We start from the raw sequence: 17,763 nt of genomic DNA on the forward strand, positions 1-17,763 counted from the left end.
GATTTTCTTATTTTTTGCCTTTCAGAATTGTTTAGAAGGGGGAGGGGGTGAATTGAAAACAACCTGAATGATTTAAACAACACCTGTTTAAGTTAAACCACTTGTTTAAATTATGTTCACTGACATTTCAGTGATAATTCTGAAGCCTTTAAAAAACAATATAGAGGGTCAGCTAATGCCTTGGAAAGATAAGTGAGAAGTTTTTAAGTTTATTAAATTCAGTCATCTTGTATTAAAATTAAGTTTAAAAATTGGTTACAGAGCATTATGATCTATAGGTAATTTAACTTTTATTTTTTAAGGAATATTCTATAGTAATGGGTTTTAGCTTTTAAAAACATTTTACATGGCTAAAACATAACATCTTTCATTTTTTGGAGACCAAAGAAATAAAAGGCAATGTCACTGGGTCTTGGAGAACTTATAATCTTATGGGTAGGTGGAGGCTAAAATTTTTTATAATTGTTTTATGTGGTTTTTAAAATACAATGTAGGCATTCTTCTTCCTACTAAGGAAGAGGACATTATGGAAGAATTGGACCCTGAGTTGAACTTCCTACTGTTGGAACAGAGATGTGAACATAAGACAGTAAAGATGACGAGGCATAAAAATGAAGAAAATATGGCAGTCGTGTTGTGTTAGGGACAGTATGGAGATAAACATTAAGATGGGTACACTTGGTGTTTGAGTTCTAGGGAAGATTGGGCAGAGATGCTTGGATCCCTGGTTTGAATATTAATCTTCTGCAGATTCTTCATGATCATCAGCAGTAAACACGTCCGTCCTAGTGTGGTTGCATTTCCTGGCATCTAAGCAGCCCTGTACAGTGCATGCTTGAATAATATTTAGAATCATGACATCACTGTGCTCTAAATTGACCCTGATTAACTACCTGTGCATGTACATACATGCACACACTCTCTCTCTCTCTCTCTCTCTCTCTTCCACACAGACTGCAGTGGATCTGTGGTTCTCTTGAATGTACTAGGATGCTAGAGCATATTGACCTTCCAAACACTTACATCTTCCATATCACATCTTTTTTTGTTTGTATATTAAACCTTACTAAAGACTTTGCACAATTTTTATTTTTTATGCGTGTCATTAATAGAAGCTCCACTTAATTCTGTACCCTTATTATAAAGCTAATCTGTCACTTCAACTTACTTAAAAGTCTATTTTTTTGGACTCTGTGATCCTTGTTTTTTTTTTTTTTAAATGGAAAAATAGAGAAGCTTACGGCAAAGAAATTGAAAATCCTGCCTACTCACTCTCAGCATTGCTGACATTTTCGTATACTTGCTCAGTGTTTTTTCTTATTCTTTAAAGTTGAGATCCTATGATACATACAGTTTTATTTTTTAAAGAATTTATTAGAGCAGAGAGAGCATGCCCATGAACGGGAGTGGGGGATGGGTGGGGCGCTGAGGGAGAAGCGGACTCCCCATCGCTGAGTACCTTGGGATCATGAACTGAGCCAAAGGCAGATGCTTAAGTGCCTGAGTCACCCAGGTGCCCCTATCCATACAATTCTAAATCATGGTGTTGTTTTCCTACTTGACATCCAAACACAAGTTTTGCTGCCCCTCATAAAAACTCCTTTTATTCCTAAATTTTATAACTGTAATAACATTGTTCTTAGGTAACAAAAGTTCCTTGGTGATCTCTAGATATTCTCTTCACTTAAGACTTTGTATAATGACAAAGATGGGCACTTCTCTTTGGGTGTTTCTCCTATACTTGGAGGAACTTCAGAAACTATGCTGGTGCACAAGTGATTACTGACCAAATAAGTAATCAAAAGAAACTCTTTGAGCCCATTTAAATATCCATGCTTCCGTGTCCACCCCTCTCCAAAGTTTATGTGCCATAAAAATAGTTGTAACTCTCCACTAACCACTCATTCGGTTATTTGAAAGAGCAAATACATGTGAGTATTTAGGGGAGTATCTGGCACCCAGATTCTGAGTAGGTGGTTACTGTTCATGAAAAGGCTCACTTGCGCTGGCTTGCCACCAGGGGGCAGACTGTGTTGGGAAAGCAGTGAAAACCCAGCCGGAGCCTTTGTGTCTTTTATCTAGTACACCTTTCTTGTGTGCATGCCTAGGTAGGTGTACCTGACTGCTTTGCAAGCAAGGAGTACTCTCCGACTTCTGACCTGACTAGCACTGCCTTTTAAATTCTTACAGTTCTTCGTTCTGTTGTTTAACGAGATCATTCGAAGGATGTTTACTTCTAATATATGTGGTATAACTTTGTGTAGTTAAAGTGAAAATTTTATGGAATGTGGTGGGTTGGTGGCATGTTGCTGATTTCTTCTTTTGGTTAATCTAGGCTAAAAGATTTCCCTTGTAGCCAGTTTAGCCTAGAGTTTGCTATTACTTCAACAAGAGAAAACAAAACAAACAAACAAAAAAAACCAACCAAACAAACAAAAAAAAAAAATCCTGCATGACAGCTGAAATGGGATTGTGTATCAAATCTGTTTTTAACAGCAATATTTAATTTGATTCTGTTTATGATTGTAATGCTGATTGATATTTTAGTTGTTCCAAGGTTTTTATGGGGGGGGATGGCAGGAGGAGAGGCGATTGTGGCATATTCATATGCAGAATCTGGAAAAAGGGTGATTGTTTAGTAATAAACTGTGATAAAGTAGAAAGGAAACATCTCATTGTAGCTTTCCTTTAATTCCTTGGTTATTTATGATTGTGTTGCCATGGGTGTGGTGTGTTTTCAAGATCCATCCTGTATCAACAAGTTGTACCTTTCCCACAGCTAACCCTTGATAGATAATTGGGTTTGTGTCTCTTATTGACAGCTTCTAAGATAGTAGGCTCCCGGGGTTGAGGAAGAGGAAGAAGGAATTATTCAGAATGTCCTTTCCTGCCCAGCTCCTTCTGTCTTCACACCCTAAATGCTCCGTAGACTTTCTAAAACAGTAGCTGTGCCCTGCACATTTTGATAGTATTTATTAGGGTTATTTACAGCTACCAGTTTCTACATTTATTTCTAAGTCTTGTTTTCTTAGGAAATCTTGGAAACAAGCAGAGATCCTTTTCTGCACATTGTTTTCTTTTTTAAAAGAAAGAAGGGTTATTAGGTTGTTCCTGATTATTAGTATTACTTTTGCTTAAGTGAGCATATCGGTGGCATAATTTTCTTACATCCATAACTTCATCTTACTTTTTTTCCATCATATTTTAATGTACTTTTATAAACTACTCTACCTAAATAGACATTTAACAGATTTAACAGATTGCAGTAAAACAGATCCAAACTTGTTCCTAGTCTCAGAACATTACTATGAGAGGCCATCTAATTTTCCATAAATACAACTGATTAAGCAGTAAGCATCGTCTTGAAAATGTGACCTGATTAATTTTATTCCTCTTTAACTATTATATTACATCTGGTAGGGAAATTGCCAAACATGACTATTAAAGTTGAGCTTTAACCTTTTATCAATCTGTCATTAATAGAAGTTTTATTAAAACTGTATCTGGGAACATCTATTACTTGAAACCATTTAAAATAAGTGTATCCAAAGTACCAGGTTTATATATAGATTTATATACAAAATATTTGAAAAAATGCCCTGTGTTATCAGTGTGAATATAATTAAAATTCTTAAAATCAGAATATAGATGACTGGGAAAGAAGTCTTAATTTTCTCCTATTTCCTAAATAAGGATTTACTGCTCAAAGTAATTTTCCTTAGCAATCTTTCAAGTAGTGAGAGAATCCGTGACATTATTGGTTGTTATATAAAGCTCCTAAGACCACCCACTTTCTCCTCCCCTTCACCATCTCGGATGAAAACCATAACAGCCCCTAAGCATGTACAGTGTGATGTAATCCGGAGGCTGCTTACTGCTGGATCTGTGAACAGGAGATTTTAGTCAGAGGAAGGGTATTGTTTTGGCAACATCTGGAAGTGAAAGCGGAAGCCAGGAACACTTCGATAGCTCTGGGCTTTTTTTTTTTCTTTTGTGTATGTGCGATGGAATGACATTTGCTATGTAGGCATGTTTTCTCCTGCTGTTTTTTCTTGGCTTTGAAGAGTACTGAGTTTACAAAGACAGTATGTGATAGTCCCCGGAAGCTCCTTCTTCTGTGAGATCTTTTCACCTGTTCTGAAGACATGCTGTTGTCTCCCAAATTCTCCTTATCCACCATTCACGTACGACTGACTGCCAAAGGACTGCTTCGAAACCTCCGACTTCCTTCAGGGTTTAGGAAAAGCACTGTCATTTTCCATACAGGTTTGTCTTGCAGAAATCTCTGTTGAGTGGTGCATGGGGGACGTGATTGATTAACTTGCAGCTGCTTATCAGAAATTTTCTAAGGAGATAGGCACTTGAGGAGAGACGGCTCTGACTGAACGAGGCTTTCTTCGCAGAAATAGGCATCTTGCCCTTAACATTTTAATGTATGAACATCTCATACTTTGATTCTATATAAGCAGCTGTGCGTGCGTGTGTGTGTGTGTGTGCGTGTGTTGTTTATAGAGAGCAGAATTGTTGCCTTGGTGCTCCCTCTTTTCTGATGCGAACAAGATCTGTGAAAATCAACAACTGTTAAATTTACATTTTGCTTCAGATGATTTTGGAAATGGGGCATGTGTGAATTAATATTTCTCTTATCCTTAAAGGAGGAGACGAAGTGAGAGGGTTTCTATAGTTTTCATTATGTACTTTCTCACTGAGATTGTGATAGGTTAGTTTAACATGCTGAACGATTTCTACGCTATTTACAAAATATTTCCTAAATTATTTCCAAATTAAACATCCTGGTAGTTGTGGAGCAGTAATAAGTGAGCCACAAAAACTAAACAAAACTCAAGTTTTCCTGGCTTCCTAGTGAAAATATTTGCAATCACAAAAGCCTGCCTTTGATATTTATGCGCGTATCTGCTTTTATGCTCTGTGCCTGAGACAGAAATAAAAGTGTGTGTTTTAGGCATCTGTGAACCTGCATGCTCACTTTTAGAGGATTTAGTTAATGGCCTCACATTGTTCCTTTTGTTCCAGATAATAATTGCAGCTATGGTAAATTATGTTGGTTTTAGTCTGTAAAAACAGGTGTGTTATTATATTTGATTCTGGCTGGTGATTGTTGACTGTAATAAGACTGAGTATGTAAACAGATTTTTTTTTTTTTTTTTGCTTCTTACTCTTGTCAGCTCTGATGTGTCTTGTTTTCCATCTCTGTCCCTAGTGATTTTTTTTTTTCAGCTGACTGTTTTTAGTTTTCCCAGAGGCATCTCCCTTCCCTGTGGGATAGCTCTCATCTTTTCCAGCACCTTCTCCTCATGTTTCATAACTCCCCTTGACCTGTCACTGAAGTCTGCCAACCTCCCCGTCAGCCTGAGCTGGCAGCTGAAGGTAAATGAGTTGTTAGGAGGCAGAACAGTGGCTCTCTCTCTCCCAGCCTAAATACCCCTGTCATTTTTTCTTTTTTTAAAGGTGAAGAAACAAAAGGGTGTCTTGTATTTGCAAAAATCTGTATGATCTAAAATAGCTTTTAACTTAAAAAAAAAAAAATCTGTGCTCCAAGAAAAGGAGAAAGTCAAACTGTACAGAGGTTTTGCAATTCCAAGTGACCTGTGTCTTGCTCGGGCCCCCTGCCCTGTCTCTGGAGGCCACCACTGTCCTGGGTGCTTGCAAAGCCTTCCAGTAACTTGCTCATCATATGTAAGCCTATGTGGATTTTTATAGACTCTTTGGTTATACAGAAATTGAAGCACATATACGTGTGGATATATATGTATACACACACACACACACACATATACACTTCTATAGCTTGCTTTTTAAAGTTAATGTATCTTGGATTTTCATGTCAACACATGTTTCTCTCCCTCTGCTTTTTAATCGTCATGGGCGCCATGATCTTTTTAACCAGTCTTCTTCTGGTGAACATTTTAAGTCATTTATTGTATTTTCATGGAGCAGATAAATTTCCAAGCAGCTTAAGCAAAAGATAAAAGGCTTTTATTATCAGACTTTGACTAATAGTTGCTATTTTAGGTACCTTTTGTTTTTGGAATTTCTGTAGAAACACTTGGCAACATTCGTTTGGCTGCAGTGACCTTTATGGAGCCTGAGTGCACTTAACAGTGCTCTAGTTTACCTTCTTTTCCACCAGGAAGTCAGAGGTCCAGAGAAGTGAATTAACATGCTCAAGGGCACACAGGGGCAGAAATGGGATCAAAACCTGGCCCCTCCGTTTAGAACTCTTGGCTTCTAGATTTTCTTGGCTGTGACTTCTGCTGTAATTGTGTTAGAGCTGGTGAATAGTAGTAATTAAATAAGAGTTTTTTCCTATGAGGGAAGCATTTAAAAAGTATGTAAAGAACATAATTCTACTTAACCCCAGTAAGAGTCTTTTGTGAGATTATCCCATATTACAGAACTTAAAGGTCTGAGACATTTCTCAATGAAATGGATATTGAAGTCCCTGCATGGATTCTTATGGGCTATAAGCTGTAACTCATGTTTGTATTTTTAATAAAGTGGGTGCTCTTGGCCTTGGTTGCCAAAGTGGCAGTGGGCTGACCTGGATTCTAGAACCAGAGTAATGGCTGAATGTAAAAACAAAGAGAGATTTCAAATGATGGAGTCTCAGAATCTTCGAACCAATTAGTCATGGATAAATGATGAAGAACCATGATTCAGCTGCGACTAATGTTATACATCGTGTCATGAGTATTAACTAAATTTGGGTGATAAGGAAAGAATGAGTTTAGATAAGATGAATTTTCAGGTGTAATACATCCAGGATTTTTTAAACTATACTCAGAAAAATTCATAGCATTTGAGGTTAAAGGGGCCTCAGAAATCATATCATCTGACTCCTTTATTTTGAAGCTCTTTGTGAGTAACCAAGGTCATTCCCTTGGTTCCTAGCAAAACTAAGGCTACAACCTCAGACTCTTGGAATCCATGTCTAGTGCATGTGACTCTTGATCTCAGAGTTGTGAGTTCAAGTCCCATGTTGGGCGTAGAGAATAATTTAAATAAAAACTTAAAAAAAATTGATTAGGGGCGCCTGGGTGGCTCAGTGGGTTAAGCCTCTGCCTTTGGCTCAGGTCATCATCTCAGTGTCCTGGGAAGGAGTCCTGCATCGGGCTGTCTGCTCAGCAGGGAGCCTGCTTCCCCGTCTCTCTCTGCCTGCCTCTCTGCCTACTTGTGATCTCTCTCTGTCAAATAAATAAAATCTTTAAAAAAAAAAATTGTTTAAGCTCTATGACCAGCATGGGGCTAGAACTCAAGACTGTGAGATCAGAAGTCGCATGCTCTACTGACTGAGCCAGCCAGCCCCCCACTTTTGCCTCTTTCCAGGCTGTCTTTCACATTGCATGATTCATTCAGTCATTTCATAAGTGAGTACCTATTAGACATGGACCATGTGCCAGGTTCAATGCTGGATGCTGAAAATAAAACCAAGACTAAGTCACACATAGCTCCTTCCTTCTCACAGTCCATAGTTAAACAGAACATCAAGTGATTTCGGTAGAACTTGGGCTAGACGCGGGGGGAAGCTCCTAGCAGGTGAAGCTAACTTTATCTAGGCCTTCCAGAAGACGTGCCGGTTTAGCTGGAATCTCAGGATATGTGGAGTTAGCTAAGAAACAGAAAGTGTTCCAGGCAGAGAAAATAGCCTGGGAAAGCCTGGAGCTAGGGAGAGGATGGCTCCTTCAAGGAAACAAAAGAATTTTAATATGCCTGAGCATAGAGGGTAGACAGAGGTGAGAGCAAGAAGGAGGGTGATCACAGGGACCCAGGCAGATCGGGGTCCCTTTCATTGGCCCCCTATTTAAGGGGACCCTGTGTGCTCCAGTATGTCGTTCTTGGGTGGCACCCATTCACAGAATGTGTTGTCCGATCCAAGATGTCATGGCCTCTGTAAATAGGGTCAAGCCAAGGGAACGTGAATTTGTCAGCATCTGAGTGATGTTGCTGGATGTCCAGCATAGACCAAGATCTCCACGTCAGGAAAGTGCTAATCTTCTACGTAGTCTAGAGGTGATTTCCTTGGCTTGCCAAAACGCTGGCAATAGTTTGTCTTGCCAAAATAGTCCACTCTATTTCAGAGTTTTGCATCTGCATGTGGGTTCTAACTTTATAATGAGTCTTGGAAGGAAAAGAATCTTCTTAGTTGAAATATTCCTGACCACCAGTTTTATTAGAATTGTTTTCCTTTGGAGTTGGAGATACCTGTATTAATTATAATGAAAAGTGCGATTTTGAACCTCAGAAAGTTAAATATATATTTTTGATTGAAGTGAAGGCAGCTCATTGCACTCAGATTTGTTTTCACTGACCTAGTGAGATTAAAAGCAGTTATTACAGGGGCGCCTGGGTGGCTCAGTGGGTTTAGCGTCCACCTCTTGATTTCCGCTCAGGTCATGATCTCCGGGTGGTAGATCCGTCCCAGAGTCATCTTCCCTGCTGGGTGTGGAGCCTGCTTAACACTCTATCTTTGCATCTCTCCCTCTTTCTAAAAAACAAATGAAAGCAATTATTATAGCAAAGAGGAGGGGTGTAGTACATATATATTGAGGAGGGGCAGAAATACAGTTTTCAGAGAGGGAAGGGAAAGGGAAAGAGAATGTCAGGCAGACTCCCCATTGAGCATAGAGCAGAGTCAGGCTGGATCTCAGAGCTCTGAGATATTGACATCATGACCTGAGCGCTCCAGAGGAGGGGCCGAGGTATTATTAATAAAACAATATATTTCATTTACCTAAAGCCAAACTAAAGAGAGCCATTTTGACAGTTCATTAAGAACAGGGCAGAATATGAATAAAATTGTTTGGTTAGAATGCAACCATCAAATTATATTTAGTATTCATTTTTGAGACCGTCAAGAATTGCTTTTAGTTGCAATTTAAGCCAGCTTAACCCAGAAGAAAATTATTTCACCTAACTTGTTTGTTTCACCTAAAATGTTCAGTGGTTCAGCAATATCAGGATCAACATCTCTATTTACTTGGCTCCCTCCTCGTGACTATTGCCTCCTGATCTCACCATTGCTCCACCAGGCAGAAAAAAAAAAGGGGGGGGGTGGGTGGCTGGTGCCAACTCACAAAGCTTACATCTCATTGGCTAACTCGCAGTCACATGGCTAGCTACCTGCAAGGGAAGCTAGGGAATTGAGTGACTTCTCCAGTCTCCAGGGCATAAAGATACGATAGAGAGTTTTTCCATAGTATCTGACCCAGAGAGCGTCAAACCCTTAATTCTCAAAAGCTGATATTAGCTGCTTATAAATGAGGGGAGTATATCCTTTGACAAGTCTGATCTTGCAACAGAGGTTGATACTTTTTTTCTCTTTCATGACCTGTATGGGTTTGGGTAATGATTACCTATTTTGTAATTATTTCAGTTAAACACTTTGAAGTCGCTTTGGATATAATTTGATTTTGATGTTAAATGAAGTAATTTTCAGTGATAATATATTGAGAAAATGTCTCAACTTGACATATGGCTTTTATATATTTAAAATGTGTTAACAAAAGGTTAATGTTTTCATTCGTACAGTTGTGGTAGGTATTGCCAAGGTGTGACTAAATAAACTTGAATTTGTCTTGTGTTTCTCTGTCACACTACAAAATGCAGAAGTCAAAGAAGCTATTTTTAAAAGTTTCGTAAGAGGTGCCTGGGTGGCTCAGTTGGTTAAGTGCCTGCCTTCAGTTCAGGTAGTGATCTCAGGGTCCTGGGATCAAGTCCTGCCTTGGGCTCCCTGCTCAGTGGGGAGTCTGCTTCTCCCTCTCTCCTTGGTCCCCCCTGACCTGCTCATGCTGTCTCTCCCTGTCAAATAAATAAAATCTTTTTTTTAATGTTTCCTTTTTTTTTAAAGAAAGCGTCCATTAAAAAAAAAACAGATTAGAACTTGTATGTAAAAAATTAAAGATTCAATCATTTGTAGATTACAAAAGACATCAAAGGGACCAAATTCAAGAATAACAGATGAGAGACTTAGCCTTCCACCACTGCCTTGTTCCTGTACTGTGAATCCACATTCTTCTTTTGGCTTCGTTGAAAGCAGGCTTGAAGATCTTGCTGGCCTTTTGCCACACTGATAAGCACTTACTGAGAACTGATGTTGTGAATGGCGTTCAGCTGGAAATGTTCGTCATAGATCCAAACTTCACTCCCGTAGGAGCTGTGGCGGTCTTTGAGCTACAGCTTTGCTATGATGCTAAAAAGTGCTGTTCTGTAGTCAGACTGGTCTACTGAAGAAGGCAGTGATGTGCTAAATCAATTTTCACTCATAATAGGTAATGTTTTGATAAGTTCTTTTTAAGGATTTTATTTGTCAGCACAAGTGGGGGAGTTGCCGAAGCAGAGGGAGAAACAGGCTTCCCACTGAGCAGACAGACAGATGCGGGACTTGATCCCAGGAGGCTGGGATCATGACCTGAGCAGAAGGCAGAAGCTTACCTGACTGAGCCACCTGGGCATTCCATGTTTTGATAAGTTTTTAAAAGTTAGCTGTAACTCACAAGTTTCACATAGCTGAAGTTTTTACCACACAAAGTTGTGTTTTAATGTAGGAATCTGTTTTCTCCCAAACGTGGGAAGTACATCACATATTACAGTTTGGAGTTAGAGTCAGGATAGGAAGCATAGCAGCGTCTTTCACCAGGAGCAATAGAGGGCTATGGCAAGAAAATTTAGTAACTATGTAATTAGAACAATTGAAATATTCTGATTGAGTTTTGGTTAATCGAGAACCACCCTCTAAATAAAACAATACAAATTTTAATACTTTGTGTTAGTTCTAAAGCATGTTTTAGAGCTAAAAGTGTTTCATTGAAAGTATATGCATATTATTTATTAAGTAAAAAGACATCAGATGTGGTTTTAAATGTTTCCAACATTGAACATCATTTTTCTGTGTTTGTCTTAAGTGATATGTCGAGTTATTTTAGCCTGTGAGTGTTATTTTTATAAATAGCAATTACCCAGCTCTTAGGAAAACTAAGACTAAAAGCGCTTTCTTTTGGGTGAGAGACTTGTCTTTTTCCCTTTGTTCCCTGGTGACCTGAGTTGGAGGCCTGGTCTCTTAAATTTCTTTTTCTTAACTGGTTAGTACCTTGAGAATCAACTTCTCTTTTCTGTGGTTTGTGTCATAGACGTTTCTAATGCTGATTGTTTTAACTGGCTATTTTGTGTTTCAACTGTAGGATACTCTGTGGTCTTTAATACACATTTTTGACCCACTTTGGCACATTTGGGCACATTCCCTACCCCTGCCGCCTCCCCCATTCAGGTCTTTTGCCTGCATGTGCCTGGGTTCAGCTGTGCCGTTTTCCTGAGTCTCCTATGTGGCTTTGCAGCTTGGGTCTGCAGCAACAGAGATGCAGTGCTTCCGGACGCTATCTGCGGCCGAGTGAGCCCTCACCCACAGGGGATGGCCTCAGGGACACAATGGTGACCTCACATGAGCCGGCTAGCTCAAGAAGAGATAGCATTCAAAAATTCCAGGCTAGCAAATGTGCTTGAGGTAGGCACTGCGAAGTTAAGGGCCTTGTAGAATTTTGTGGTGACAAAATGTTATTCTCAGTGCTGTATTCTTCTCTGTGTTAAATAAAAAAGGCACCTTGGGGGGTTTATGTCACAATTGCTGAAATCCAAAGAACCGGTTGGTATAAGCCGGCTTTGGGATGTCAAGCAGTTTTTTAGCTACCTGTTAATTTGGGTAAGTCAAAATGATCATTCAGACCAAAACAGAAGTCCACATGAAGGCTAGAGTTTAATATTTTAGGTAATTTGTTTAATAATAAGAGGGGAAAAGCCCGTAGCAGTGACTGCTGTCTTGAGAAACAGCATCTCATTCACATTGGTGAGAACTTGCTGGATATGTATTTTATCCCTTTCCTTATGCTCTGAAAAGTCCTATCCAATTTGCTCATATATAGTGAATATAACAAGAGATACTTGTTTCCTGTTTAAGTTTATTTTTCCTCTATTTTTTGATGAAATTCCACTGTACCTGATGAAATTTTGATGTTAGATGATTGCAATTAAGATACTTACATTCAGTATCTTCACAATTGTTAACGCTACAGGACGAAAATTGTATTACTTGCAGATTTTTTGCTCTGTTTCATTTTTATACTCTTTTAGTCCTGAAATTCATAAACTTACCATTTAGTTGAACTTCTAGATTATTTAGAGAACCAGTGAATCGAGGGAGGTTAATATCTTCTTGAAAGTATTTCTGGGTGTAATGAATGTGTTTTCTTTATAGCTAGTAGTCCATTTTAAGAACATGAGAAATTTGCTTATTTTCTGCTGGGTACATGTAAAATGGTAAGGTCAAGTTTGGAGTTTTGGGTTTTTTGTTGTTGTTTTTATTTTTTTTGTTTTTGAGGAAAAAATTATTCTGAAATGGGAGTTTTTAATATGAATATATCTTCTGTTTTGTAATCTACTTTAAAAAATTCTTTATAAAGATTTTATTTATTTGAGGGAGCGTGCAAGTGAGAGAGAGCACAAACGGCTGTGGGTGGGGGGCAGAAGCAGACTCCCCCCTGAGCAGGGAGCCTGACCAGGGCTCAGTCCAGGAAGCTGCAATCATCAGCTGAGCTAAAGGCAGACACTTAACCAACTAAGCCACCCAGGGGCTCCGACTTTTAAAATGTAAAGTAAAACCCTTTTACATGTAATACAAACCATTGCAAACAAATTCTGACTATATATGGTAATGACTAAATATTTCTGACAAAATACAGTAATGCAAAATTTTAAATGTTGAGGTGTTACTTAAAGTCTCACCCTCCACCCCAAAAAAAGTTAGCTCGGGTAATTTTAATAGTCTTCCTATCACTCTCCTGGGCTTGAATGGTTTCATGTAAAGAAATGCCACCCCTCCCCAATGTCCATAGCCCGAACCATAAGAGACTATGGACTCTGAAAAACAACCTGAGGGTTTTGAAGGGTCAGGGGTGGGAGGTTGGGGCAACCTGAGGGTTTTGAAGGGTCAAGGGTGGGAGGTTGGGGGAACAGGTGGTGGGTAATGGGGAGGGCACGTTTTGCATGGAGCACTGGGTGTTGTGCAAAAAGAATGAATACTGTTACGCTGAAAAAATAAATAAAATGGAAAAAAAAAAAAAAAATGCCATACCTGCCTAGGCTAGAAAAAATTGTATGTGGCTTCTAAATTGTGATTACTGTCTTTTAGAGTAAACAAATAATGAAAGGAACACTACAATTGTTTACATAAATTTAAGGTAATAATTGATGACATGAATGACAAGTTAAACATCTTGGTGAGATGACGCAGGTTACCATGGGTTTACTGTTCCACAGATGCAAGTAGGAAGTATGGGTTCATATGATTGTGTTAAGGGCAGTATTCAGGACAGTAGAAGATAAAGAGCTGATTGCTTCTCAGGCAAAAGACGCTGCAGGTGATTAAATTTGGAGAGTGTTACAGAGCAGGTGAGTTTAGAATGGACCCTTTTAGTAGCAGGAAGAGCTGTGTCAGACAATGTCCTAACGCCTTCCTCGCTGTGTCACCCACCAGATGCTTCCCCATCTCCGCCCTCGCTCTCGTTCCCACGGGCTCATCTGCTCCTCTTGTGTTATTTCCTAGCTGGAAACTCGTGACTCCTCCTGGGCTCCCCTTGATCCAGCTGGTCACAAAGTCCCCCTCTTCTGCCTCGTGAACACACGCACCATTTCCTGCCTGCTCTCACTGCCGCTGATCCGTGGCTTCTCTTCCTGGGCCTTCTTCCTGACCTCCCTGGGCACCTCTCCTCTCTTTCACGGTGGCCCCAGACCCCCGCTCTGCCACCTCCATGATGAAACCTTGTGTGGCACTGTGTCATCACCCTGATTATGCCTCAGCCCCCTCACTGTGTTTTAACCTCGGGAGTGTCCAGGGCCCCCCATCCCCCAGCACCTCTGCTGGCCTTTGTTCCTTCTCTGTCTCCCAGATGAGCACATGCCCATGCAAACTCTGCCTCCTGAACCCTTATCCTGACTGCCCCTGTCTAGGTGTTTCTCCACCTGAACTCCCCACACTCTGTACGTGGTTCTGTTAGCTAATTATCAAATTGTATTGCCATTGCTGATGGCCTCTCCCTCTCAGATGCATGCAAGTTCCTTAAGAGCAGGGAGCAGTTTGTCAGAAGCACATCCAATTGACATTGACTGAATGAACCGTAGACATCTGGGCGATTGGTTTTAACTGGGTCCTCACTCTTATTAGAACATGTATTTCCCAATAATTTCCTTTTAATGCTTTGTTTTCATGGGATATCCTGGCATGAACGTCCATCAGCCAATGCCTAGGAAATGGACTGAAAGAACTTATGTAGAGATAGGTGTTCCTATTAAGGGTTTTGGGAGTACTGGATCACATGAAGGCAGAAAGAAGGGAATCAGTTGTCTGTCCAACCCATTAGTTCATTACCTGTATTTTATTACCCCACACATATTAGTTTTCAGTGCAGATAGGGGGATTCTGTGCAAGCTGAACAGAAAGAGATATATACTAAGGAACCACGATTCACCCAAGATGCTGGCAGTCTTCATGCATGCCTGTAACAGCACCTTCTCTACATGCCTCCCCTCCCCCGCCCCAAGACACCACGACAGGTCCTTCCATCACCCAGCAAAGTTAACATGGTAGATTTTGGAAAAATATTTGGTGAGCAAATGACTAGTTTAATAGGTATGCAAAAAAAACCTAGGCATGTTAGTTACTAAACGCAGTATATAGTTTTGCATTTTGTGGAAGCCAAGACAAACTATTCTTGAGGTCTTGTCTCTTACTTATTTGGAAAGCTAGCACATTCAATAAATGGCTTGTTTGGCCTTAAGATGGATGTGTCTCCAGCAGGTAGTGGGTTGATCCATGTCCATGGTTGAATTTTTCTCAAAAATCTTTTTGTCTTGACTTGGGGATCTATGTGCCTGAGTGACTAGAGCCTGAAAAGGGGGCCAATTCCTTTTTTACCCAACTGCCTTCCTCAAGAGGATGATAAATAAGTTCATTAGGCTAGTTTGAAACTGTATTAAACTGAGGTTTTAGAATAGAAAGAGCAAAGATAATAAACAGCTGGTTTTCAAGTAAGCACATGTCTTTGATTCATGACTTTTGTTTTCCTGATGGAGGTTTCAATTTCATTAGAGTAACTCCCAGGATGATTGGATCAGACATGATATTAGTAATTATCTTGTTGACGAATGTCCAAATCTATGTAGAAGGAAATACACAATTTTAAGGGTTTCTGACTAAGTTGATTCTTTGAAATCCCATGTCCTGTTAATGGGTATAATAAATTCTTTTGTATTTTTATTAATTTTTATTTTTTTATTTTTTTATTGTGTTATGTTAGTCACCATAAAATACATCATTAGTTTTTGATGCAGTGTTCCAAGATTCATTGTTTATGTATAACACCCAGTTGAATACAGCTGCATTACCAAAACAGTAACGTGTTAAAAAAGGGGACACAGGGACAAGTTTGGTTCATATTTTAATTTCCTATAAATCGTGGCTCCTGTAGAGTTTAAGGGAAACTATGTTTTAGTTATGAAGTACCCTATTTATGAGCATTTTGGCTTTGAGCATCAGTGGAGGTTTTTGCATCATCTCTGATCTTCAGTTGGGCCAGGAGTGAGGAGAGGGGAAAGATGCTCAAACTAGGTCATCAGCTACCATGTGGCACAATTTTGTCCTTAGAGAGCGCAGTATATGGAGCAGAAGATTGAGGCCACAACTTGATTTCCCAGCTCTAGGTAGAGGGCAGTCTGTTTGCTGATTTGCTCTTACGTTGAGGTTTGAAGACCTGTACTCTTAGAATACGTCAGTGTTTTGTTTCCTCCTTAAGTCCGAATGTATTTTGAGTTGTCCCATACAACAAAACCTGTATTATTTAGATATTTGTCTCTATTCTCCAAAGAAGAAACATGGATTAATTCTATTTTTATGACTAAGTGTTAACGATTTAGGTGCTTAGAATTCAGTTTGACCACCTTTATTTATTTAATTTTTTTTAAGATTTTATTTATTTGTCGGAGAGCTCATACACACATAAGTGAGCTCGAGCACAAGCCAGGGGGGGCAGCAGGCAGAGGGAGAAGCAGGGAGCCCGACCTCAGCACCCTGGGATCATGACCTGAGCTGAAGGCGATGCTTAACTGACTGAGCCACTCAGGCATCCCCAATTTAACCACCTTAAAAAAAAAAGTACTCTTTAATTTTGAAGAGGTGGTATTTTTATGCCATGGTTAAAAGTAAAGAAAATATATCAGAACATCTTATACCTGTCTGGTTCTTATCCTGTTTTTGAAAAGGTAAGCATTGTTAGTACTTGTATGTGTATTATGGAATAATTTTGTTATGAATTTATAAGCAAAATAGAAAATGTGCTCTTATATTTTCATCATCACACAGCAGAGCATTCTGTCTACAGTCCTCTTTACTATGCTTTTCTCATTTACCACAGAGCATGCCCTACTTCTGTCACAGCTATGATATTTCACTATATAACTGTACCATAAGTTTGTTTAACCAGTTTTCTATCTGGACATTTGGGTTGTGTTTTGATCTTGTCAATTTTGCGGCGGGAGTCCTTCAGTTAACGTCATTGCATGCCTGCGTAGTCTTCTCAGTAGGATAGATTCTTGCTGACCAGCTATGAATTCAACAGTTGATGCTAGCATGTGTCAGAGAAGGCTTATCACTAAGCTTTTACTGTTCTTAAACATCAGTTTGAGTGTATAAAGTTAGGCAGACAGACTTGACCTGATTTGTTTTTTAAATGTTTGCATGAGATTCTTGGTGGGTTGCATGGAAAACCCTTGAGATCTACAGGTCTGACGATTTCAGCCACTACCTGAGGCGGAGCAGTGTTGCATTCTAGGGGTGGCGTTTGAGGTCTTCATGGCTGGATCAGTAAGAGCTCACGCCCATTCGAGGGGTTCCCTAACTCTTGAAACACCGGTCTTCCAGCTGTGACGAAAGCCTGAGAAAAGAGGCAGCTGTCATGTGGGCAGCTGGCTTTTACTGGAGCACAGGTGCCGTCCCTCCCCCACTTCCCTGGCAAGAGTTAGCACCTTAGCCCGGCAGCTGCAGGTGAGACAGTAACCAGGCAATGCACAGATGAAAAGCAGCTAAGCACCAAGCGCCTTGCACAACTGGGGTGCGGTCAGACTCTGGCGGTTGTTTTCCGGGGTGTACCTTAACAAAAACCACTTAACATTCATTCTAGAGTGATCTTCGCAGCATTCCTTATACAGTGTTGGGTCCTAGAGAGCTTTCGAAATTTCCAGAGAGTATACGTGTCCTGACACAGTTAACAGTTCCAAAATATGAAGAATAAGACTTTAGTAAGCACAGATGACACTTTGTTACGAAAAGCTAAAGCAACCAAAATATAGTAAAGGAAGTGTAGAGTCACCAATCTCGCTTGTGGATGTAAGCCATCCGAATCCTCGGCAGCAAACTGGGGAACGGTTTACACTGTTGGACTGACATATCTGAGAAAAATGAAGTTTGTTTTCGGGGTTGAGATGGGTTGGGAAATGGGGGAACAGGGTCAGAAGGGCAAATGTCCCGTTATAAAATCAGCAGGTCATGGGGATGTAACGTACAGCATAGGACTAGAGTTGGTAAAACTGTATTGTGTATTCGAAACTTGTTAAGAAAGTAGAACTTTACAGTTCTCATAAGAAAAAAAAAAGGTAGCCACGTGTGCTAACATGTTAACTAGACTATTAGGGTGATCATTCCCC

The 17,763-nt window shown here is 39.8% G+C and overlaps 1 protein-coding gene across 7 annotated transcripts in view; it reads left to right on the forward strand.

Moving 5' to 3' along the window:
* Positions 1 to 17,763, forward strand: part of MTUS1 (microtubule associated scaffold protein 1) — a 166,384-nt gene that overhangs the window by 110,205 nt on the left and 38,416 nt on the right. Inside the window, exon 1 of one of the 7 annotated variants that reach the window (XM_045988086.1) lies at positions 3,862 to 4,266. The exons of the other annotated variants lie outside the window; for them this stretch is intronic. Coding sequence (XP_045844042.1) covers positions 4,146 to 4,266 — 121 coding nt within the window. The 5' untranslated portion in view covers positions 3,862 to 4,145. Of the gene's footprint in view, positions 1 to 3,861; positions 4,267 to 17,763 lie in introns of those variants that run through there. 7 annotated transcript variants of the gene reach the window in all.

The sequence above is a fragment of the Meles meles genome, chromosome 2 (assembly GCF_922984935.1).
Source record: "Meles meles chromosome 2, mMelMel3.1 paternal haplotype, whole genome shotgun sequence".
In the NCBI taxonomy this organism is placed as follows: domain Eukaryota; kingdom Metazoa; phylum Chordata; class Mammalia; order Carnivora; family Mustelidae; genus Meles; species Meles meles.